The 23,558-nt window shown below is 45.6% G+C and overlaps 2 protein-coding genes across 6 annotated transcripts in view; both read right to left on the bottom strand.

Annotated features, from left to right (window-relative positions):
- Window positions 1–1,784: 1,784 nt before the first annotated feature.
- Window positions 1,785–5,228, bottom strand: DLX1 (distal-less homeobox 1). Of its 2 annotated transcripts, XM_051787516.1 has the most exons (4): window positions 4,502–5,228; window positions 3,796–3,995; window positions 3,284–3,437; window positions 1,785–2,987 (listed from the first exon to the last, which is right to left on the bottom strand). In XM_051787516.1, exons 1-4 carry the CDS (start codon window positions 4,812–4,814, stop codon window positions 2,917–2,919), a joined length of 738 nt encoding a protein of 245 aa, XP_051643476.1. In that variant the 5' UTR covers window positions 4,815–5,228; the 3' UTR covers window positions 1,785–2,916. The 2 variants fall into 2 exon arrangements, with proteins under 2 accessions (XP_051643476.1, XP_051643475.1); XM_051787515.1 differs by having other exon boundaries at window positions 1,785–3,437.
- Window positions 5,229–8,497: 3,269 nt separating this feature from the next.
- Window positions 8,498–23,558, bottom strand: part of METAP1D (methionyl aminopeptidase type 1D, mitochondrial) — a 45,131-nt gene continuing 30,070 nt past the window's right edge. For all 4 annotated transcript variants that reach the window (XM_051787496.1, XM_051787498.1, XM_051787499.1 and 1 more), the window contains exons 5-10: window positions 22,951–22,993; window positions 19,064–19,227; window positions 10,545–10,642; window positions 9,891–9,938; window positions 8,925–9,003; window positions 8,498–8,791 (exon numbers count right to left, since the gene is read on the bottom strand). In XM_051787496.1, coding sequence (XP_051643456.1) covers window positions 8,713–8,791; window positions 8,925–9,003; window positions 9,891–9,938; window positions 10,545–10,642; window positions 19,064–19,227; window positions 22,951–22,993 — 511 coding nt within the window. In that variant the 3' untranslated portion in view covers window positions 8,498–8,712. The remainder of the gene's footprint in view (window positions 8,792–8,924; window positions 9,004–9,890; window positions 9,939–10,544; window positions 10,643–19,063; window positions 19,228–22,950; window positions 22,994–23,558) is intronic.

The raw sequence follows: 23,558 nt of genomic DNA, 5'->3' as shown, positions 1-23,558 counted from the left end.
TTTTCTTTTTGGGTGGAAGATATTAAAGAGGTATCTGTTGTTTGGCAATTTTGCTAAGTCTGTCTTCATTACTTCAACATTGTGCATTTGCTAATTTGGAAGCCCCTTCCTATTGACAGCTCTGCTCCATACACCTGCAAGCAATTTGCAGAGCTCCAATATAGGAGAATTGCGGAGATGGCAGCTCGCACCTATTTTATTTTTTTTTTCTTCGCTTTTCTCAATGCACAGCAAATTTGGCTTTCAGTGCGTTATCTCTTTTGTTAATGCAAAAAGATTCCCTGGGCGAAAAAATTGCTCATAATTACCAGAGAGATGGGGAAACTGCATTAGAATAAATAAACCTGAAATTACTGTAATTATGTTGTGTTTGATGGGCTCGGCTTGTAATCAAGAAGAGAATACAGTGAAATGATGCTGACCCTCTTGGGTTTGCAGCTGTACGCGCACTTTGGGGTCTTTTTTTGCAGAAAAGAGTCATTTTGATCATCATTAAGCTGTGTGTAACCTATTTCAGAAGTGTTTGAAAATGAGGGGCACTTTTTTTTTTTCCCCAACAAGGAAAAAATATATCCCAAAATTACATTTTGCCATTTACAGACTCATCCATAAGGTTGTGTTTGCCGGGTGACAATTGGTAAAGGTATAATATTCGAAATCAGGACTTAATCATTGTAATGAGGTATTGTTTCAATATAAGCACCTTTGGATTATTCATAGTTTAATTAATATCCTCATTATGAAAATCTTCGAATCAGATATTTGATGAACTACTTGTCAGCAACAAGGCAGAATTAATTAGGCCTGTATTGAGATTAACATTTTCAAATGTACAATTATAATAGCCTCTAACTCAAGACCGCCTCGCTGAGAGAAAACTAATAATTTCTCTATTTAAACTGTTAGCAAGACGTTATTGAATTAGGAGAAGCTAATATATCTTTAAAACGCTCCGAGCTGCTTGACCACCACGTTCCTGTCCGGTTAAAGGCATTTGTGGTCTCCGGCTGAGCCGCCGCGGGAACTGCGCGGATCCTGCGGCGCTGCGGGGACGCGGAGCCTTCCGATTCCACTCGGGGCTTCGAGCCGATCGGGTCCGGGCTCGGGCCGTGGCACCGCGGGAAGTGCAAAGATGGGGAGCGTTTTCCAGGTCGGATCCAACACCCCGCGGGCCACGGCGCCGCGTGCGCGCCAGGGCGGGTGCTGCGCTGCCGCGCATCGGCTGCGCTCCGGCCCCGCGCAGTGGGGAGTGGGTGCGCCTTTCGGGGCGGGTGAGCATCGCCCGCGGGGCTGCACGGCCGATCCGCCGCGGAACCTGCGCGCAGAGACGCGCACGGCCAGCCGGCCCAGCCCGGGCGCTCCCGGTGCCCTCCGCCCTGCAGCGCTTTGCTGACCCCAGCAGCGGCCCGGGCTGAGCCCGGTGCGGGGTGAGCGCGGCGACAGCGGTACGGCCTCGCCGCCGACGGGACAGGCAGCTGGCTCGGCTGTCGGGACGGGGGGCCGGGGCTGTCCCGGCCTGTCCGCATCCCTCTCCCGTCCCAGGAACTGTTCCCGGATCCCCCTCGGCCCCCGGGTGAGGGTCCCGCAGCCCATCACGGCGGCCGCCGCCGCCTAACTCGGTCTGGTGGGGCGCAAGGGGACACGCTGCCCTGTCCGGGGCGCGTCGACCCCCTTACTCTGTGTCGCCTCCCGGTTACGGCCACCGCCGTCCCGCCGCGGAGCGCGGAGCCTGGCCCGGGCCCCGCTCCCGGCTGCGCTACGAGACAAGGGAGCACGAGTGTCTCTTTTTCCAAACCATAATTTTACTGTCTCAAAGAAACTTTATAACTTATGTACAAAGATTTGTGTGGGTTTTTTCCATTTCCTCCCCCAGATACAAAGCAATAAGTTAACATTCTCAATATAAAACTAAACTTTGACATATAGAACACTAAACACAGCCGAGCTCAGTTTATCACATCTTCCGACTTTCACAAGTAAAATGTCAAGATCTCAGTACACAAAGCATCATGTTTTACAGCCACACGAAACAGAACAGAAATAATAATTAAAAAAGGCTAAATTTGTGCAACATGTTTACAGAACAATAATAATAATAATAATAATAATAATAAAGAATAAAATATGTACAGCGAGTAGCTCCTGCACGTCGGTTTGTGCATTTCGACTTTGGGCCGGCTTTGCGCGGGGAGGCCGCGCCGGGACTGTGCGGGTGCGCTTGCCCACCCTCCCGGCGGGTCCCCCCCGTCGCCACCGCCCTCGGGGCTCTCGTTCCGTCCTCCGCGCCTTGCTTCACCTCAGCAAAGCGCTCGGCAGCTGCTGCGATTCCACTTCAGAGTAGCAAATAATGTGCATTTATTTCCTTTGTTAAATACGCGAGAAATGCAAATCATTCAGACCAAACCTCTCCACACCAGCGAAGTATAAAAGTTATTGTAAAAGTTAAAATCGCATCTTTCCCTCGTGGTGATTTATTCGAGGAGGGGCGGGGGGAACGGGACGACGGACCGTCTGTGGTTTCGTTTAAATTGTGCGTCCGAGCAGTGCACTCAGCAAGCTGAGTTTGTTTCTAGCACTCTCATAGTGGTAATTTAAATCAATAAATAAAACCCCTGTCTTCCCCTTTTAACAACAACAAAAAATATACAGATGGATAGTGAAAGGTACAGAAAATGTCGAGGGAAAGAAGCTCTGGTAAATTGTACAGCTTCCTTCCCCCTTGCAATTGAAGAGACCGTCAGATCGGGGTAGTAAATAAATGACCTACATTTCAACAGACACAGACAGACAGACAGGACAGAGGAGAGGGCTTTCCCCCCCCCCCAACATCTTTTTCTGATTGTCCCACAAAGCCGCGGCCGGCGCTCGCTCTGCTCCCAGGCTGTTGTGCGGTGCTCGGGGCCGCTCCGTCAGCTGTCAGCGGTGGGAACCGGCCCGCATCACATCTGTGCTCTCCTGCACCGAGCTACCGTGCAGCGTCCTAATGGCTGGATGGGCAAGAGACCTCCTGTTTGTTTGTTTGCTTGGGTTTCTTTTGTATTTTTTTTCCTCTCTCTCTCTCTTCCCCCCTCTTTTAGATTTTTTTCCCCTTTCCTTTTATTTTACTTAATTTTTTTTTCCGTGATAATTTTATTTCTTTTTGGGACGGATAGTGCTTGCATTAGGGGAAAAAGTATTTATAATCACATCAGTTGCGGCTGCTGCATAGCTTCTTGGTGGGCCGAAGGATACCACGACGTGTAGCTGGGGATATAGGTGCCCGGGGTCCCCGACGAGGCCTTACCGGAGGCGGAGGTGGTATTCCACACTGGGGGCACGGGTGGCGAGCTGCCCGAGAGAGCCCTGCCGTTGGTCAAGGCGCTGCTCTCCAGGGTGGCCCCTCCTTGCTTCATCAGCTTCTTGAATTTGGAACGCTTGTTCTGAAACCAAATCTTCACCTGCGAACGGGAATGGGGCAGGGCTCAGCATCCCTCGGTATGGTCCAGCATTCCCCCATCCCTCTGGGATCCGACGGATCCCCGCAACCAGCGGCCCCCCAGCTTCTCTCCCTTATTCCCCCCGTGGCTGCTGTGTTATTTTGTGATGGCAAACCACCCAATAAGACACCCTCGCCAACCCCAGCGGGCCCCGCGGGGGCCTCCGCGCACCGGGTGCGCCTCCGCGGCGGGACAGGCGTCGCGCCGGGCCCCGTTGCCCGCGGCTGTGACCCGTCTGCATTACGCGTGGGGTCTCCCACGCCGGCTGTGGGGACAGGGAGGGGACACAGGAGAAGGCCCGGCTTAGTCGGCGCTGTACCTGGGTCTGGGTGAGTCCCAGAGATGCTGCGAGCTCGGCTCTTTCAGGGAGAGCCAGGTACTGAGTCTGCTGGAACCTCCTGTTCAAAGCCTGTAGCTGCAAACTGGAGTAAATAGTCCTGGGTTTGCGGATTTTTTTCCCTTTCCCATTAAAGCGAACTTCCCCTCCTTCTACCACAGTGCTTTTCTCCGATTCGGCCCCTATGAACAACAAACGATGCAGAATAAATAATAATAATAGCAGCAATAGCAATAATAGCAGTAACAGTAATAGCAGCAGCAGCAACAATAACAGCAACAACATCAACAATAACAATAATGAGAAGGAAGAAAAGTGAAGCTCGAGTAACGCTAACAAAGGCTCCGGGCGATTATGGCAGCGCAGGCTTCTTCCCAGAGAAAGTTTGCTATTTTTACAGGCTGCAGTTTAGGTTTAATTACCCTTAATTGCATACATTGTTTATAGCACTACGCAATAAATAATTACGAAGACTAATACGTGCACATCTGGGTTGGTTTCTTTTCCAGCCAGGCATTGTGTACTCTGTGTATTGGTCCCCTGTGATCCTCAGCTTCTCTTGACTAATATTTTGTAATTTAATTTATTTTTTTCCCCCACAGATTTTTTTTTTTTTAATACAAGCACCCTTCCTCCCTCCTTGCTTTCCCTCCCCCCTTCCCCTCTCCCCAAAGCCGAGTGCACCTACCTGTCTCCTCTAACCGGGTCTGAGTCAGGCTGGAGCTGTTGGGGTAGGACTGCACTGAACTGATGTAGGGGTTGGTCGAGTGGCTGCTGACCGAGTTCACATAGGGGTAGCCCAGCGGTCGGGAGAAGGACGAAGCTGTGCTGTACGAGCTGTCAGGCTGAGAGTGGCCCGCGGAGTGTAAACAGTGCATGGAATAGTGTCCGTGGGACATGGGAGAAGGAGACATTTGCTGGCTGGGCGGCCCAAACTCCATAAAGACAGCCTTCCCTGAGACGGGGCTATTTAGACTCTCTGGCATGGTGGTCATGGTCATTTCTTGTCGCTTGGTCTGTGTGTGTGTTCTCTCTTCAGCTTGCCTTTTTGGGGTCTGTTGTGTTTCTCAGGACAGGAAAGAACCCAATTTAAGCGGAACAGGGTTTTTCACTTTCCATTCATAAGAAAATGGAGTTTGTCTCTTTGAAAAGTCTAAGCATGATGCTGTAGATCTACACAAACTCGCCTAAAAGCTTTGACTCAGCCAAGTCTATGCATATTCATGAGACGGCGGAGCTGATTGGTCCGCCGTCTTGCATAATCGCTTTGGATTGGTCCCTGGTGCTCGGGGCTCGGCCGGACCGCGGTGAGCGCGGAGCGCGGGTCTGGCGGCGCGTCCCCGAGCGCGGCCGCCCGACGGCACCGAGCCCCGCGCCCGCCCGGACCCGGGCAACGAGCCGCCAGGGACCCGCTCCATCGCCGCCCGCCCGCTCCCGGCCGCCCGCTCCCGAGGGCGCCGGTCGGGAGCTCGGCGGAAGGCAGCGCAACCCCCTCCGCCCTTCCCCGCCCCTCGCCGCGCAGGCGGCGCGGAGGGGCAGCGGCCGCGCTCCGCCGGCGCCGCCGGGCTGCGGGGGTTCCGCCGCTCCTGCCCCTCTCCGGCGGGACCCGCGGACAAAGCGAGCGGCCCCCGCCCGCCCGGCCGGACACGCTCCGCGGGCGCTCAGGGGCTTCTCGGCCCCGGCCCGCGGGTCCCAGCGCCGCCTGCGCCTCCGGATCGCGCCGCCGGGCTCCCGTCGTTATTGTTTTAAAGGGAAAAACCCCAATCTAACCAAACAAAATCGCCGTAAAAGGGGCCAACGGCGCGTTTGAGCTTAAAATGAAAACTTCCGAACGCGTGAGAGGTAAATGAGGTGGGACTTGGGAGATCCTCCCCAGAAAGCCCACGATGAATCCCAAATTACTTTGCTAGATAATTAGAAAGTGTTGATAATTATTTCTTTCATAATTCTGCGGTGTGACTGTAACAGGAAAATGATCTTGTGAAAGTTCACACGTGCAGATGTATTAGTTACTGATTCATTTGATTAAATGCTAGTCTCAAGTGCTCTGATCCACAGCTGAAGGCGGCCCCATTAGCATAACACTGATGTTTAATTTTCATACGCATAATTAGCCATATATTTAACACTAATAGCAACATGCAGCCTTCCAGCATTAAACAGCCTGGGATTTGATCTGGCCTGGGCTGAACTTTCCCGGCTACACCTAGGCTGTCTAGGGTGCGCAGTTATCACGGCACCACATCTATGTAATCAAGCACATTTTGGCAAAGGGAGAACACCAATAAAAGTGAACATTCAAAACAAATCGCGGCGTTGATGTCGTTAGAGGTATTAGCGCCGGCAGCGGGGCTGGGGCACCCCCAGCAGCGCCCGCACGGTGTTCAGACTCCTCCGGGCAGCGACGCTCCGTGAAGCAGTCGGCTCCTGACTGTGCAAAGCTGGCACAACCGAGCCCCTCTGTTCCTGACTTTCCCCCCCCCCTTTCATTAGTGGCTCTGTCGGTTTTAATTGCTCGTCTCCTAATGCCTCTCTGACTTCCTCTTTCCCTCCATTTTTTTATTTAATGTTTTGTTTTTTTGCTTTGCTCGCGATACGCAAAGTTCATTCTCACAAACTCTCCGAGGCTTGGCGCGAAACGGGCAATGGCGGTGTGTCCCCACACACACGGTGTCCCCTGGCAGCCGGCTCTGCCCCCCAGCCATGTAAGTGACGCCCCGAGGCGGGTTTGGGCGCTTGCCCGAGGAGGGGACGAGGCTCCCGGGCAGCTCCGGCACCTTCGCCGGCCTCAGCCCGACGGCTCCAGGGAGGGGAGGCTGCTCCGTGTCCGCAGGGTCTGCCGTCACCTCCTCCGGCCGGCCAGGCCCAGGCAGTCCCGAGGCGAACCACAGTCCCGCCGGCCCCGCCAAAACCCCGCGGACCGGTCGGTGGGGCTCTGCTCACACCCATGCTCCGGAGCGGGGCCGCTGCCCCTCCGCGCATCGCCGGCCTCGGGCAGCGCGGCTTCAGCGGGCGCGGAGGGGCCGCGGGACGCCCTGACCCGCGATTGCCACATCGGGGCTCTCACCGTGCTGGCCCGGCAAGACTTCCTGCGTGACGGGTCTGTGCGAGGCGCTGGCTGTCCCCACACAGCCGACACATCTCTTTAGTCTCGTTCATAATTAGGATTACAAACGTGTGCCATCAATGCCTCCGCCTGGCCGCCACCGCTCTGCAGCCGACGGTAAAACCTGCAGTCCCCCCAGGGTTACCTGAGGGACTCTGGGGTGAACAGCAATTACCAGGAGCTGCCAGCAGTCCCCTTATGCTGGGCTGAAGGAGGTTCCCCCTCCTGGCTGCCCCGTTCCCGTCTCACCCCACGCCGCGGTAAGCGCAGGACAGGAGGCAGAGGGGCAGACGATGGTGAGAAGCTTGGCACCTGTGGTGCCATCCAGGTGCTCCGGGCTTGGCCAAAATCCACGGGAGGCGTCTCTGGAGTGCCTCTGGGATGCGCGGGACACAAGCTGCCCCCAGTGCCCCGCGGAGGGGGAAACGCAACGGAATGTAAGCGAACAAAATACATCCCCCTCCGGGCAGTGCCGAGGGTCGCTTGTGCTGTTTAATCTCTGTGTGTTTGTAAACTTGGCTGCATCGTTTGTTTTGCAGGTTTTATGGCCTTTCATGCTCCTCTTGGGGAGGACAACGCTGAGCGGTTGCCCTGCAGCGTTAGCTGTGTTCAGGGAGGGGGGTCTCCGCTTTTTGAAAAGATGCTGTTAGAAACTATTCTAGCTGAGAGCTCGCTGTACTTGAGTAAAAGCAAACAGCCGTGTAAAGCTGTAAGAAAGAGGCTTACTTCTGCCCGGGACCACTGAGGGAGCCGGTGCTGAGCTGCCCTGGTTGCCTGAATGTGCTGAGGCCAGCCCTCAGCACAGGACCGCATCCCCCTGCAATGGGGAGCAAATTATTTGTACCAAACCGCACTGCTGCTGCCTTGGGCTTGGGAAACTTCTGGAAGTCATTTATCTCCAAACACTATCCTGCATTTCATAGGACCAGGTCCTGCTCTCATAGCCTCCAAGTTCCAATGCCAGACCCATCTGGCCTGACAGGGTGGTCAGCAACTGCCTAAATTGCAAATCAAACCCTGCACCCCCCACAGGCCCAGGACAGGACCACAGAGAGCATGAGGTCGAGAGACTCGCATCTCCTCTGTTTCCATAAAATGCTTAAACTGCAGAGTGCCTTTCCCTTAACTAATGTGGGCACCGCAGAGCAGTGATTACCCCAAACCAGCTAATTCTTCAAGCAGGGCAATTATTGATCCCCAGAGAGGTGTGCTTCGCATCTCATTTTTAATCATTTTTTTGTGCTGTGTAAAAAGAGGCAAGAAGGGGGGGATTGCTGCTGGGAAGGATGTGGGGAAGAGGCTGCTGCCTCCGCCTGACACCCTCATGAAACTTTTTTCCATCCTAGTAGAAGTTACAGCCTGGGAAACAGCACTGTGCTAATCGCAGTGAAGACAAATTGACTCCACAGCTCAGCTATAAAGGGAAAATACTCTGTCCTCTCAGCTGCACAAAGACTGTGTCATCTGATACCTGTTTGTCCCACATAGGATTTGGAAGAGAGAGGACCCGCTCTCTGTCCTTCACTCCAAACAACCCAAACCTTTGCACTTGCAGACTGTGCATGGCTGCTGCAAGGGTCACAAACAAGCCAACGGACTTTTATTAAATACTCACCAGGTAACACACAGAAAGAACTATGTCCAGAGCTGACCCCTCAAGCTGCTTTTTCTGTCCCCTGCAGTGACTCACACAGCACCCATACCCCAGAGAAATTACAGAAACCTCTTCTCTGTCCCGAGTGAAACTGGAAATCCCAGAAGTACAGCAAGTCCCTCAGCTCCTTGCTCTGTCTTTAGGTTTCTTCCACCAGTCTAGTGAGGATTTCTGCTCCTTCTGAGGTAATCACAATGGTATGTTCAAATTGTGCTGATCTGAAATGCACATTTAGCAGTTATTACGGGGCAAACGTATCCACCACGCATGAAAACTCATCCGTTTGGGTTTTTTTGTCTGTCAGTGATGAGTTCCATGGCTTAGGAAATAACAAAAAATAAAATCAGGCACCTTTTATTGTCTACAGAAATTGCCGTCCATTTATCCTTCAGAATCTTAAATTCGGGGGATCCTTCCATTATTATTGGCTCTGCAGCAAGAAAAACAAAATGTATTCTAAAGTTAGTTGCACTCCTGCGTGGATTGTGAAACAAGCAAGAAAGGGGGGCGGATGTCCCAGCAGGTAGCTCCCCGTCCACACAGGTCCTGTCCTCCCTAGGCCGGGGAGGCCACACTGAAATGTGAACTAAAAAGGAAGATGAAATATCAAGGTAGGAAGTTGCCCATTCCCTTTTGTAAAAGCAGGGAATTTTAATCAAGCTTTAATTAAGACCCCGTGGATAATAACCAAAGCACCAACCACATTTATAAACAGCAGATAGTTTTAAATATTTGAATTTTTTAAACAGGCTTAAAAATGTTCATTAAATCAGCAAAACAACAATTTTCTTATTTCCCTCTAATTGCCGTGCCATTTAGCCACACAGTGAGAAAGAGGGTTTTTTCCCCCAGCAGTTTTCCACGATTGGAAGTGAGCACCATCAGTCTGCGGGGCGAGGCTCCGGCTGGTTACCGCCGCCGCAGTCCCCAAACCCAACAGCAGCTCTGGCAGACAGCGAATGACTAAGTGCCACCAGGCTGCTCAGCTTCGGGGACATGATCAAATCCTTCTCACCCTCCTCAACTCAAGTGTGCTGGCAGAGTCTCTGCCTTGCCAAAAATACGTGTCAAGTATTAGTAAGATTTGTAAAAAACATTTCATTTTTTAAATCTTGCAATTTGAAAGCTGTTTCACTCACATGGTCCCTTAGTTATAATTTAAAAAAAATTATATTTTAGTCTGCTTCCTAAGGGGTCAGTGTCGCCAACATCCTCCTGTCTGCACAGCTATTTCTACATCCTAATAGAAATATTTAACGGATCTGGGCTGCTCCGTGTGTGCTTTTTAACAGAAAACCATAGCAGAGAGTTACTAACCTATTGTGAACGCCATCCCCTCTTCCATTAACAAATCGCTGTCATTGGCTACAAAAGAAAATAAAAACGTGTTTATGGATCTTGGCTCTTTTTTTTTTCTTCTAATAGGAAACGTAACCAGCACTTTGTTTAAACCCCCTTTTGGTTCGCAGGTACTGTGCACACCGGGCCCTGCTATGAGGCCGGAGCACCCGCCAAAAGCGATCCCACCCCTGCCGCAGCGGGACCTCCCCGACGGCGGCTCCGTTCAGGCCGGGGGCTTTAATTTTCAGCAGACATTTTTTTTTGCCCCGTGACAAACTTCGCGGGCGTGGTTCGGGAGCGGGCGGGATGCGGGGCCGCGGGACACGGCGGCCGCCGCCCGCAGCGGGGCGGGGAAGGCGCTCCGCGGGGCTCGGCTGCCCTGACAACTCCGTTAACGAGCGATTTGTCCTCAAAAATACTCTCAGAAAACAAGGCCGGGGATGCCCTCCAGCTTCCCAGCGAGGAAAGCTCCCCCCCGGCAATCCCCTGCCCTCCTGAGCCGGCAGAATGAGTGGGTGTGTGGGGGCTCTGCTCGCTTTACCGCCCTCCCTCTCCCTCTCCCGGAGCCCCCTCACCGCCGGCGGCGGAGCGGCGCGGGTGGAGGCGGGTCTGGCTGCGGGGGCCGCTTACCGTGGTGCCACACCTCGGGGTGCCCGTGGAAGTACGACCCGATGCCGTGGCCGACGAAAAAGGGGCAGACCTGGAAGCCACCTCGCCGCGCCACAGAGCTGCGGGGGCAAAAATGACACCGTGAGGGTGCGTGCCCCGACCACCACCTCTTGCTAGACGGTCCCAGCCCTCGCCACTGCATTGCCACCGACACTGGGGCACCACTTCACACCCGCTCCGAAAGACAGCGGTCACTGGAGCAAACACCGGTGAGCCATTGTCAGGTTTCACAGTTAACACTCCTGGTAGCAGAGACTGGTAGCAGAGGCTGGTAGCTCCTGTCCCAGCCCTGCTGTCTAAGCAAGATGGCAGCGTGTCGTCTCCCTGTCTTATGGAAGATAATCCTTTCCACAAGCACACTGGGAACTAATTTTAACATGGCACAGCACAGCTAAAGTTGCCAAGTTGGGCAGCCAAGGGCCCAGCACACCACTAAACCTCAGCCACTACCGAGTCCTCCTGAAGTGCAGATCCAGTGCTTGCACTGGGTTTCCTGAAGAGAGGAGGTTCTTGCTGCCAACAGAGAGAACTAAGAACCCTACTGCTTCATTTTACAATACTGCAAACATTCAGTATGAAAATGTATTGAAAGTCCAGCAAATATGTTCACACTAAATAACAATGTGTTTCTCATGAATTTATCTTAGAGTATTTCAGTTCTGCCTGGGAGATCTGCCCTGCCTGTCATGGCCTGCCTCAGGGAGTAGCACCTCTGAAAGCTGCCTGCAGGGCCATGGGTGGCCACTGATCCCTTCCTAAGTTGAGAAAACAAATTCCTATCTCAGTTCCTAAAAGCTGGAGGACTGGAGGTATATGGGGTATCCTCTGGCTGCAGGGGGTATCCCATGTCTACAGGCTTCACTCTCAGGCTCTGCCTGTACTCAAGCAGTGGTGGAGGGAGTGATTTGAGGCAGCTTAGACAGGAGGGCCGCCCACATACAAACCAGAAAAATGTAGAGATTTGGGAAGACCTAGAGATGGATTGGAAGTGACAAGGAAGCTACCCCTGGCCCTGCATATCATCCCCACACTGTTTCTAAAATCAAACAGGAACAAGACAGGAAGGCACTTAGCCTGAAGAGATTTCACTTACATGAAAAAGCTTCATTTTTTTATTTTGAATCAAGATAGGCACTAAGAACTTCAGGTTTGCCTATATTTACACCCTAACAAATGCTCTCTGAGAGTTTCACTACAGGTGAAAAAGTTAAGAAACTCAAATAAAGCTGTAAGCTCTTACAGAAATTAAAGCATGTTAAACCCCACCGGGTAGCTCTTATTCAGGTGCAAAGTGGCCTCAGCTTGCTGTACAAAGTAATCCCTTTGCACACCAGGCTTCACAGACCCTGCAGTGCTGGTTCCAGTGCCCATGGGTCATAGTCCCAGAATTTAATGCCATTGCAATTGAGGAACATGCTGCTCCACTACAGCAAAATGGCAATGACAGAGTAGAGCTGGGTCAATGGTTAATAATGCTGCAGTGTTCAGACCTTAGAGCATGTTTTAACAGGGTTTGTATATTAGCTTTTACCTACCCATTGTTCTGATACAAAGACTCACCACATTTCTTCATTAACTTTGGAGAAGAATGGAAATTTCAGGTGTAGCAGCCCCCAAAGTCCAAAGTACTAGGCAAAGAGGGTTACCAGTAAAGCTAGAAATTCGGGCTTCATTTGTTTGTTTTCAAAGTTCAGGCTTTTACCTTATAGATCATTTATGTTGGAAAAAATCATGAAGGATTATGCAGCGAAAAGTCCTACTAGAGATGGAAAGTACTTTTCTTCCCTGCCTTTCTATCACATCCACCACATCTGGGTCAGAGACTTGGCCTGCTGGCTATGACGATGCCGAAGGTCAAGCAAGAAGTACAGGGAATAGCAATGAGTTAGAAAGCCAGATTCCTCAGAAACATACACAAAACAAATGGAAGATCTCCAGTGACCAAGAGCAATGCAAATGATGATTCCCATATGGGTGAAGTGATTCTCTAAAGCGAGATGGGGAAAAGACATCCATGCAATGTGTGACAAAGTTTTATTTCACCTTCTTCTGCAAGTCTTGTTTCAAAACCAGAAACAATTCTAATAACTATTCAGCTTTGCTGATGTCCTTACATGGCATCCCTGAAAGAACGCAGTCATTTTTTGAGATGTTTTGTAATATTAGAGGATTTTTTTCTCCCAGCAAAATCCATCTTCTGTAGGAAAACAGAAAGCTTTTTTTTTTTTCTGTGCAGCTATTTTTCTGAGCACCATGGCTACACACTCTCCACTGGGCAGGAGAAGCTCTTGCCCCAGCACTCAGCCTCTGTCAAGGAGGGTAGCAGCAGCAGCAGCTGCATGCTGTGCAGCAGGCACACGAGCACTGGGCACACAGAAGGCAGTATGAAGACAGTATCCTGTCCTCATGCAGTGAAAGAAGTGGTTCTCATGCATTTTAGTGGTGAATTCTGCCACTTTCTTGCCAAACAGCTTGAGAACAATTCTGTTGGCATCAGTACTTGTGGTTACTGTCTGTGATCAAAACAGGGGATCCTGGAACTCATAGGGCTTTGACATCTGCACTGACAGACACCCATGCCCCTCCTCCTTCCTTCTTAAAAATGTCTACACACAGAGCCTTGGTATTCTTTACATAAAATGTAACGTGGTCAATAAACCTGAAGTGTCACACAGAAAACCTGTGGAGGAAACAAGCTGCAGGTATGAAACTCAGTCGCTTTCAATCTGGTTTTAGTATTTGCATGTCTTTCAAAAGGACCTATGGGGAATTTCTCTCCATAGCTACTAGTTTTACTTTGGAGTATTTAAAAAATCCCAGTGAGCTCTTACCTGTTTGTGGAGTTACAGTAAAAAGCCAAAGCTGCTAATCCAAACTACAACTAGCAAAGGTAACACTAAATGTGCGTGTTGGCTGTAACTTTGAAACAGCTCTGAGAGTGAACTGAACTGTTGGTCTTGGTTAGCCTCTCCAGTCTCCAGGATTCCCAGGCTGTGGAATCTGATTAAAAAATCAGGATGACATGGAGTGGAGCATTTTTGCACACATTTGCCATTTGCTGCTGACAACATTTCAATATTTTGGTTGAGCACTGTCCAGTTCAGGATCTAATAGGGGTGGCCGTTTAAGGCTGTATTCCAGTTTTCCTGAAAGACAACCTTACAAGATTGCAGCCCCAACTTCATCAGATGCTTCTTGTAGACAGGCAGTCTATGCTTAGGCAGCTGGAGGAGCCCTGGTTGCAAGTGGGAAAGCAGCAAAGGCAGGAGGCAGAAGTTGGCATAGCTGGGCTGCCTGGCATCTGCTGTGGCAAAAGATGTGCCAGTCTGCCACTTCCCCTTGTCCATGGGGTATGCATTTCCAGAGCAAAGGCTGGGGCAGCAGAGCCACACCACACAGACAGCATGAAGAGAAAAAAAGAAGTTTCTTCATAATAATCATTGTTAAAAATACCTATTGACAACATTTATCATCACAGACATTATTCTTTGAGCCATGTTGCATGCTTGGGCAGAGGTGAATTGGGCAGGATTAAAAGCTCAATCATTTAGTGAGCCCAGTACTTGATTTTATGTTTTGTTGCCATGTGTTCCAGCCCAGTGGCTGCGGAGTCAAGAGTGCCTGCAGTGCTGCTCTTCTTTTGCTTGCGGCAAAGCCAGGCAAAGTGTCTGGCACTGGGACGGATCAGCAGTGGCCAAGCTGGTAAAGGAACATCACTAAGGGCCAGACTATCCACCTAAACACATTGCCAGAGCCTCTCCTGTGGTGGTATCGTGCTTCTGAGAGCAGAGACACGAGAGACAGGTATCAGTTGCCATCTGAGCATCCTCTTCCCATGTTGCCAGACAACAGCTAATTCTCTGAAAGGAGGGATAAGTGTGGAGACAGGCATTGCTGTCCTGTCAGCAGCCTAACAGAAACTGCCACAAAGCAGGAACAGGCAAGACCAACTCTACAAAGCTCTCCCCAGTACTCAAGTTTCCCCTGAAAGGAGCTCTTGGGTGATAAATCCCTGCTGTTAAGAAGCTGAAAAGCAGGTTGAAAGAATTTCCTTAGGTGGCTGCCCTGTGCAGATAGCCTCCAGAAGCATCTTAAGGAGCATTTTCTTTTCCTTTTACCAAATCTTGTCACCTTTTCTTCAAGGTAGGTCTGGTCTAGTATTCTTAGCACTCACTGAAGACAAAAAAGTGACACAAATCCTATTTTCAGCACTGATAGCAACTGCTTCTCTGGGCTCTCTGATGGCACAATGGAAGAAAGAATTTGACTGATCAGACAAGATGGCACAGGCTGCTTTGCTACCCAGGATGAGCATCCCGGTGAACTGATTCTCAGCCAGGAATGCTTCTTCCACAGAGCCAGCTTCTCTCCTCAGGGATGAAACTTTATCAAAACCAGTCCTGCAGAGCAGCATGACACGAATGGCTGAAGTTGCTAAACCAATCTGTCTTACAATTCTTGTCAGTGAACACACTTGAGAAACACATAACAGCCCTATGATAATTGTGTTCTTATGTAGGGATCTGATTTTTTTTTTTTTAATTACAAGTAATCACGTTTTTCTTAGGTATATTGTTAGCAGAATGGCCACTGAATGTCATATTTGCTTTTTAAAAAAATGTACTGAAAGCAACATCAGCCTAAACTATATTTACTGGTGATAAAAATATCTATTTTGAATAGTACCGTAGTGTCTAATTTGAGAAATTATGAAATTCTACAGGAAAAATATTCAAGTGTTTTCTTCTTAAATAGTAATCCTAGACTGAGGGAATGCACAGGTTCAGGGATTCCCTATAATGACAATAAATGTTGAGGTATAATTAGTAATATTTTTGAAAGCCAACAATTGTTTTTTGAAAGAAAGGTACATTTTAGTTTCAAACTAGAACACAAATTACTGTATTTTTCTTACAATAGTGCTGAACTTTTATTTGAGGTTCTCTGTTTCTGAAAGCAGACATGATGGATTGAAATAAAAGATAATTTATTGCAATGCTTACTTTCAAGTGGAGAGAGAAGCAGTGTAATTGTAATTTACAGTAGCTGTCAAGGAAAATCTATCACAGATGACATTAAAATGACTTATTTTGCCTGAGCCACTTATTGTTTAAATGTGCATAATCTGATAGAAACAGATTTTTTTAAAATCTGCTTTATATTGTTCTAAATTAATATCAAAACATATACTTAGGAGTTAAACATTTTAAACCATTTATTAATACTTTCAACGCTACTGGTTTTTTGTAGGAGTTGGAAATTGCTTTATTTAACATCATGTTTAAGTTTTTTAGCTCTCTACACTCATAACACTTTCATGGACCTAAACTCACTGTCTAAAAAGAGATTTCAAACTAGATTTATTTATATCTGAAACAGAAATGTCAGAAATGGTAGAAGAAAATGGACCATAGGGCCCAATTCCATTTCCACTGGAGCTGACCAACAGTTTTGACACCCCTTTCAATGGGAGTTAGCAAAGACCCAAATTTAAGCAAAGTAACTTCCATGCAATCTTTTATTGCAACTTTTAGCTGATGGGAGAAGGAACTGCTATCAAGGAAGTATTCAGTGTCAGCTACTGAGCTTCCATAACAAAGACTGTGTTTGAATACTGACTGCAAACTTACCTCTGAGATATAATTATTCTCAAACCTAATTGTAGAAAGAAAATATTCTGATCATTTGCATGTAAGATGGATTCTGCATATCACTTGAGCACCTTTATAGAAATACTGGTGAAAGAAACTTAGACACGTTTCCACTCTGATGGACCTAAATGTTTTCAGTTTGTAGGTGCTTGTTCTCAGGTATTATATCTAACTCTTCTGAAACTTCAGATTTTGATGTGTAAACATATGTATTATACATTATATGTCTGTCTGCAAGCAAATGCTGAATGACAAATAATCTGAAACACACAGTTTCACCAAGTCAAGGTGATCCCTCAGCAGAGGCAGTGTTAAAGTAGTTCTAAGCAAATCAGCACATTTAAATCGTCAACATGGTAAAATCTTGAGAAATAAAATTAATGACCTGCTATTTCATATATAGTTTTGAATAGTTACCAGCTTCGATTAATCTGCTTTTCAGAGGGGGCGCTGACTATATATTTACACTTTGCAAGCAAACTGACCTCCGTACCAACAGAGCAAAAATCCAATGTCACATTCAACTCTGTTCTTTTTATTTCTTCTTCCCTTTTTTTTTTTTAATACAGCTAAAATTAATGTAGTGAATCTGTAATGAAATGCATTATCCTGCATGGAGATTTATCAGATTTTCCAACTGAATGCCATGCTTTACTAGCACTAGCTGGAGTTCACCTGCATGTTGGTGTGGCGTGTGGCTCTTTTTTGTAAAGAGTTAAGTTGAACACAAAAAAAGGGAACAAAGGTCAGCACCCAGCCGCCACTTGAATGTGAGATTTTTCTTTTTATTCCCCTTGATGTATACTAGGCTCTGTGTTATTAGTCTTAATGATGGAAAATTGTAGTGTTGATACAAATCTTTTTTTCAAAGTAGTAGGCGGGAGCTCCATTTGTTAGTAAGTTTTTTTGTGACTAAAAGCCATGGACAGTACATTTATGTAGCAGTAAAAGGCCTAGATGCTCTTTCCATAGCAGAGCTAATTATTCCTACTGTGACCTTACTGATCTACCCTGTTCCTAGTACATCTCATCTGCACGCCTGTTCCTCTGTGTAGATGGTGTCAGAGAATATGAAAAACCCTATAATGAAACCATTTTCATGATGGAGAAAGGCTACTGGAGTTGCACTTGCTACAAAGAGGCTCAATTATATGAGTAATTGTGATAATTTTCTACATTCATAGCCTTCAATGGGGAAAAAAGAATGAGAGCCACAAAGGAAAATTACTTTAACAAGAAAGTACAGAGAGTAAAAATGGAAGAAGAGACAAAAAGGGGGAAAAAAATAACCAGAAAAAAAGTTTAAAAAATAGATCTGGAGGGAGGAATAGCAAGACAGGGAGAACAACAGAAATGCTCAAAAAGCCTATGTGCAGCTGTGTTGCACAATTAAATTGAATTTTTTTTCTGCAGTTGATGAATGTGACTACTGCAAATGTGCCTCTGTAGTTAGCTATCATTTGTTGTTCCGTGACAGGAAAAGGATAATTACCTCTCAGAGAGAATCAAAGGCTGACATGCCCTTTAGACACAGCCATGAATGCAGAGCTCGATAGAATGCTTGAATAAGAATCCAGTGTTCTGTGCCCCCTTCTACTCAAGAATAAATTTTGTTAAAATGCAAGAGCACCACCAGTAAATTTGTTGAACCCTAGGTGTTCAAAAATATGAGGTGCATCTATCGACTCATCCCATTTGCAAAAATAAAACTACATTTTGAATTCACTTCTATTATATTCATGGACAGTAAGATAGTGAGATATGCATTAAATTTCTTTTCCCAGTAGGGGTCTGATTCAACATTTCCTATGAAAGAACAGAAAGACACTATCCTTTTTCTCCAGGCTAGTTAGCCTATAATTTAAAACTGTCAAAAACACAATTTTATACAAAGTCTTCAATAAAAGCTTCTCAGATATAACCCAAAGAGGTTTTACTAAAGTTTGATTCAGACTCCGTTACAATATTTTTAAAGCTATAAATACATCTAACTGATATTTTACCGTTCTCTTTTTCTCTTAAAGTATTTGAAGATTTACAAAGAAAAAAAAAAGCAGCATCCTTTCAAGGAGACTAAGCCTTGCAGCTTTTAAGTAATCAAAATGAATTCAATGCATGTTGAGACCATTAGCAGTCCAAAGAAGTATCGCTTAATGAAATGTATACGATATACGTCTTTTTCCTTTTTTTTTTGCAAACATTTTAAAATGATCCATAGGTACCTTCAAAAAACTAAGATGCATTTTTATTCAGAACCACCAGCAGCAGAAGAGTCATGACTGCATTTATGTGAAGGCTAGAAGAGATGCAAAATAGGGAAAAATCTCTGAATGTCAGCTCTTTTTCCCCCGTGACGTTAGCAAGCTCTGCTCTTTGTAAGATCAGAAGCTCTTGAGTTAAATATTTTTGCAGTTTTTAAACAAAGAGACTTATTTATGTTGACTAATTCCTTTGTAACATTCATTATTGCTATACAACGAAAACAATGGTTTCTAACCTTCTTACATTCTTAGACAGATGAGGTGTAGTGTCACACAGAAACAAAAAAATAAACTAATGTCCATTGCAAATCAGATGTGTTAATTTAAATCTACCTTATGAATATCTTTGTCTCTTTCTACAGTTATCTTTGCTGACCCTAGTGTAATTCACTTTAAAAAAAATACCTCTTACCCAAGGAACAACATTATAGCTTGGCAGTTCACATACTGATATCAGACTGAAATGATGGTTTTGAATCATAAAACATGTCATCAGCTTTATACCAAACCACCAATAACCTTTGTCCCACTTGCCAGCCCTCCTTTTACTTGTCAATATAAGGCTTACCTGATTGTGTTTCCAATTACAGAGAAGGGAGCCCCTGGTCTGCAAGCTGCAATTGCTTCATCTCTACATTTCCTGGCAACCTCCACTAACTTTTCACCAGATTTATCCACATTGCCCACCAAAAAGGTTTCAGAAGTGTCACCATGGTAGCCATTGTAATACACCTAAACATATGCAGAAATGTAAAGACATTTTCTCATTTTGCATTCAGAAACAGATCGTCTCCTTAATTAAATCCATTCTTTCTAGGAACAAGCTGTATATCGCAACAGATAGACAGGTAAGCTGTATTTGCAAGAATGAGACTGGAAAAGCAGAACATTGCAGAGGAAAAAAAAAAGCCTGAAAGACTGCAAGGTGCAAAAGGGTTGCCAACATTGCCAATTAAAAATTCAAGAAAAGCAGAAGCTGTGCATCACTGCCCAGCAGTGCACCAGGCAGTGACACTGCTCGGCTACAGGGCACGAGGCTAACGGGGCTGTTTGTGAGAAGACGGGCTGGGGCTGTGCATGGGCTGAAGGGGTCCTTGGGGCTGTTGGGTGCCCACCCATCCTGGCTGCCTGTCCCTGTGGCTAGGGATCTGCCTGCACCCCAGAGGGGCAGGGCATTTCAGCCCAGTGCTTGCTGTGGGCACTGGGAGATCAGTCGGCAGCTGGCAGGGAGACCCGTGTGTCCACACTCAGCATTCCCCACTGGAGCTTTGAGGTGGGAGCTATACCCTGCTACCAACATTCAGAGTGAACCCCAAGGAAAGAGCATGGGCCAAATCCACAGCCAGCTGTTGCAGGTTTTCTTTAATCTCATTTTTAAGCTACAATGTAGCGTTAACATTAGATTTTACTTCTGGTTTCCAGAGATGAATTCTGAGAGAATAAATGTACCGCTCTGGCACTGCAAAATTTCATGTGCTGAAAATGTAACACCCTGTTGAATTAATTATGTATTGTTTTTGCTTTTCTTTTTGACATTTTGTAAGTTTTAGACCTTAGCTCTTCCAAAATTCTCTGTCAGGCACAAGAAACCCTGGCTATGCACTACAGAGCTGTGCAATATGCCATTAAAATGGGATTTGCAGCTTTGCACCATGGCAGGCAGGCCCATAATTTTAAGACCAAGCCAAATTTTCCTACAGAAAGACAAATTATAATGGTGCACAGTTTTGATCTTCTAAAACATTTTTCTCCCCCAAACAGTGGGCAACTATGCTTCTACAACTAATTACTCACCAAGCTCGAATGACTGAACTTTTGCCACTGGCAAGCTATTTGTGAAAGACAGACTCACATTCTTTTTGGCTGATTCCCAACTAAAAAAAAAAAAAAAAGGCTACAGACAGTTTATCCCACGGCCAGGTTTGTCTTCAGGCTGAGATGTGAAGAAAATGCAGGCCATTAGGAGCGAGGGGTGTTTTAAAGAAAGGTGAGTGCCAGCAAGGGACCAACTGTGTTGCCACTGCCCCAGCAAAGAGCAGCTGCAATCCCCTGCTCTACACCTTCCTCTGCCAGTCCAGACTACCACTGAATCTTTTTTATTTTTTATTTAATGCCCATTGGGCAGGTTTTAATATACCTAGTTCATACTTAAACTGAACTAGTTTGTTTTTAGCTCTAGCAAGTACAACATACAAACCCCCAGCATTAAACATCATCATCCTGGAAAAGCAAACTCAGACTTAAAACATAGGAGAGCTTAAAAATAATAACAATAACAACAATAACAACAATAATAACAATATTTACTGCAGCCCATCGACTGCAATTACGTATTTTTGATGTTAATGAACTACAACCATAGTAACTGTAACACACAAGTTGTAAGAAACATTAACCTGATAACAACAGGCTGAAAACTGCACTATGCTGAGGATTCAGTGATGGCTGACCCTACTGTTTCTGTCCTAAAACACATTTTAAAGTCTACATGATTCAAGCCAATAAAATTTCTTTTCATCTATGAAATGCTATTATCTTAATTGTGCTGGAATGGATTTTTTTCTTCAGTTAATTTGTACAGTGTCAGGTATTTACACTTAAGAACCTGAATATTAAGTATTTTATAGAACCTGCACACAATCATAAACAATTTGTTGTGCAATATTTACTTTGATTTTTATTCTGCCCACCTGTGAAACATCCCAGTTTTGCTCATGAAAAATAATTTAAGAGATCAGCTGGTAATGGTGGAAAGTAGTATTTTTTTCCTCAGCTATTTTGGACTAAGCAATTATCAATCACAGCACAGTTCCATTTTAATTGATAAAAAAATCTTACAAAGATAATCAGCAATTCCCACCCTTGCAGCAATCTTCACAGTCACAGAAACATCAAGACTTATTTTACTTTATGAGAGTAAACTGAAAGCAAATAAATATATGTCTTCAAAAAGACCAGTAACACTTAGTCAGATATTTATAAAGAAAAGTGGACAAGATATGCACACTATGACAATATAAAAATGTTTCATTTATTTTACCATGGAAAGTATCTGTGATATGAATCTACACTTTTTTTTAATCTAAGGTATCATTATCTGACAGATAAACAAAAAAATAAAATGAACCTTAATGAGACACAAATTAATATGATGTTAAAACCTTAGCTGTTGCAAACTGATTTAGTCTAACAAAATAAGCAAAGAGACACCAGTTCACCAAAGTAAAAATGAAGGTCAAGAATAAACTTCAAAAATGACAGATTGCACTGTGTAAACCTGATAGTCAGAATTCTACAGTTAAAAAATATGGAGATGGGGAAGAATTTAGAAAGACCAAAAAACAGACCAAACCAAACCCAGTTCTGGATCACACATGAGTATATCATGGGAAAAAGGTCACTGACCCTAATTTTAATAGAAAAAATATTTTAGAAAGCTTGAATCTCATGCTCAGAGGTAGGTCTGCTGGAGATTTCTTCACTCTGGCAGTGTGAAAATAGTATCAAATTACCAAGAGTTTCTTTAATGATTTAAAAAGCTTGTTTTTAAGATATGTTACTCCTTTGTATGTGACATATTATTGTAAAATAATGGGGATTCAAAAGACATCTGTGTTCTTATTAGAAATAAATAGCACTTTAGAAAAATAAAAACACACACAGCAAAAAGAAAAAAAGCTTCTGCAAGAGTCAAATACTTTTTTTTCATAAATGAAATGAGAATTGGGCTTCCAGTTCCTGTGCTTTCTTGCTCCTAAGAAAATCCAGTCTGTGTTTATTTAAATAGCTATAATTGACGATTCTCTGGAAATATTAAATCACAGTTATATCACACTATTTCTGTTTCTGCTCAAAAGGTTCAGGGCTTTTATACCAGCAATGGAACACAACACTACCTTTGGGGATTTTAATAAATGTAGGGAACACTGCTAGCAAAAGAGTTGCTGTCCAAATAGACTGACACACACAGGCCAATGCAGCCTCTAATGACAGAGTAAGATAATGTCAGGCCCCACTCAAAATCAGCAGGAAGAGGAAGATCAATCTTGGCAGAGTGAAGGAAAAATGCTGGCTTTCTTCATGTTAGCTCATCTCATACATATCTATCTTCAGCTGCTGCCCAGTACTGTGGTGCTCTGCATTAACTACACAGTGGATCAATAACAATTACACCTTCTCAAAAACATGACACATAGCAGGATTGGGTTGACATTTCACTTAGGCCAACATTGATCTCAGTGCATCTGATTCCAGTCCTAAATTCAAGTCAGGCCTGGGTCTAGCTGGAATAAACACACAGTTAAAAACAAAAAAGGAAACCAGCTGCTTGTGCCTTGGCTCAGAAGTAAACAGCACATCCATCTGTGCATCCCCCATCTCCAATCCACTATTCTTCCTGTTGCTACTAGTGATTCTAAAGTTGATCAAAGACTATTTTTTATATGAATTACTCACCGTGACATCAATGTTGATAATATCTCCATCCTGAAGAGGTCGACTGAAACATAAACAGAAAAAAAAGAAATGGTGACAGACAGCTCCCAACAAAGGGAATATAAGAATAAACACCTAATGACATACATAAAAAATCACGGGGTAGATATTTTGTGATGGAGGAAGGCAAAGGCAAACAGACTAACCATTTTTAATGTTCAGCTCTCACTACTTAGAGAACAAGTGTAGCTGAATATAAAATAATGAGAAACAACTACTAGCAAAACATATCAACACATGAAAAATCCACCATTATATTTATTCTTTTTCTCTCACTAGGGTTCATATTTTACTTTTTGAGTAGCTGAATGTATTGCAAGTATAAAAAAAAACCCACAAAAATTCAAATATATTTATTCCTTAGCCTATACTTACTTTGCTGGATGAAAAAAAATCAGACAGCACTGTTCCCCCCCACATACTAAACTCAAAAGGCATTATGCTATTTTTTTAAGTGTCTGTACAAACAGGATAATATATTTTTTCTATTTCACATACATTGCTATAACAGCTATCAGTATTGTGTGCTAACATGTTCTGCATCTGCAGTATGTTTACGTATGACATTC

This window comes from Manacus candei, unplaced genomic scaffold (genome assembly GCF_025592945.1).
Source record: "Manacus candei isolate 608988 ecotype Guabito, Panama unplaced genomic scaffold, ASM2559294v1 h1tg000023l, whole genome shotgun sequence".
Classification (NCBI taxonomy): domain Eukaryota; kingdom Metazoa; phylum Chordata; class Aves; order Passeriformes; family Pipridae; genus Manacus; species Manacus candei.
This window is presented reverse-complemented; position numbering and strand designations above follow the sequence as displayed.

Coding starts and splice junctions, on each gene's coding strand:
- DLX1 (XM_051787515.1), bottom strand. CDS start 4,814: ATGACCATGACCACCATGCCAGAGAGTCTAAATAGCCCCGTCTCAGGG. Junction 3,996..4,501: donor GACCCGGTTAGAGGAGACAG/GTAGGTGCACTC, acceptor TGTTGTTCATAG/GGGCCGAATCGGAGAAAAGC. Junction 3,438..3,795: donor TGGGACTCACCCAGACCCAG/GTACAGCGCCGA, acceptor TCCCGTTCGCAG/GTGAAGATTTGGTTTCAGAA.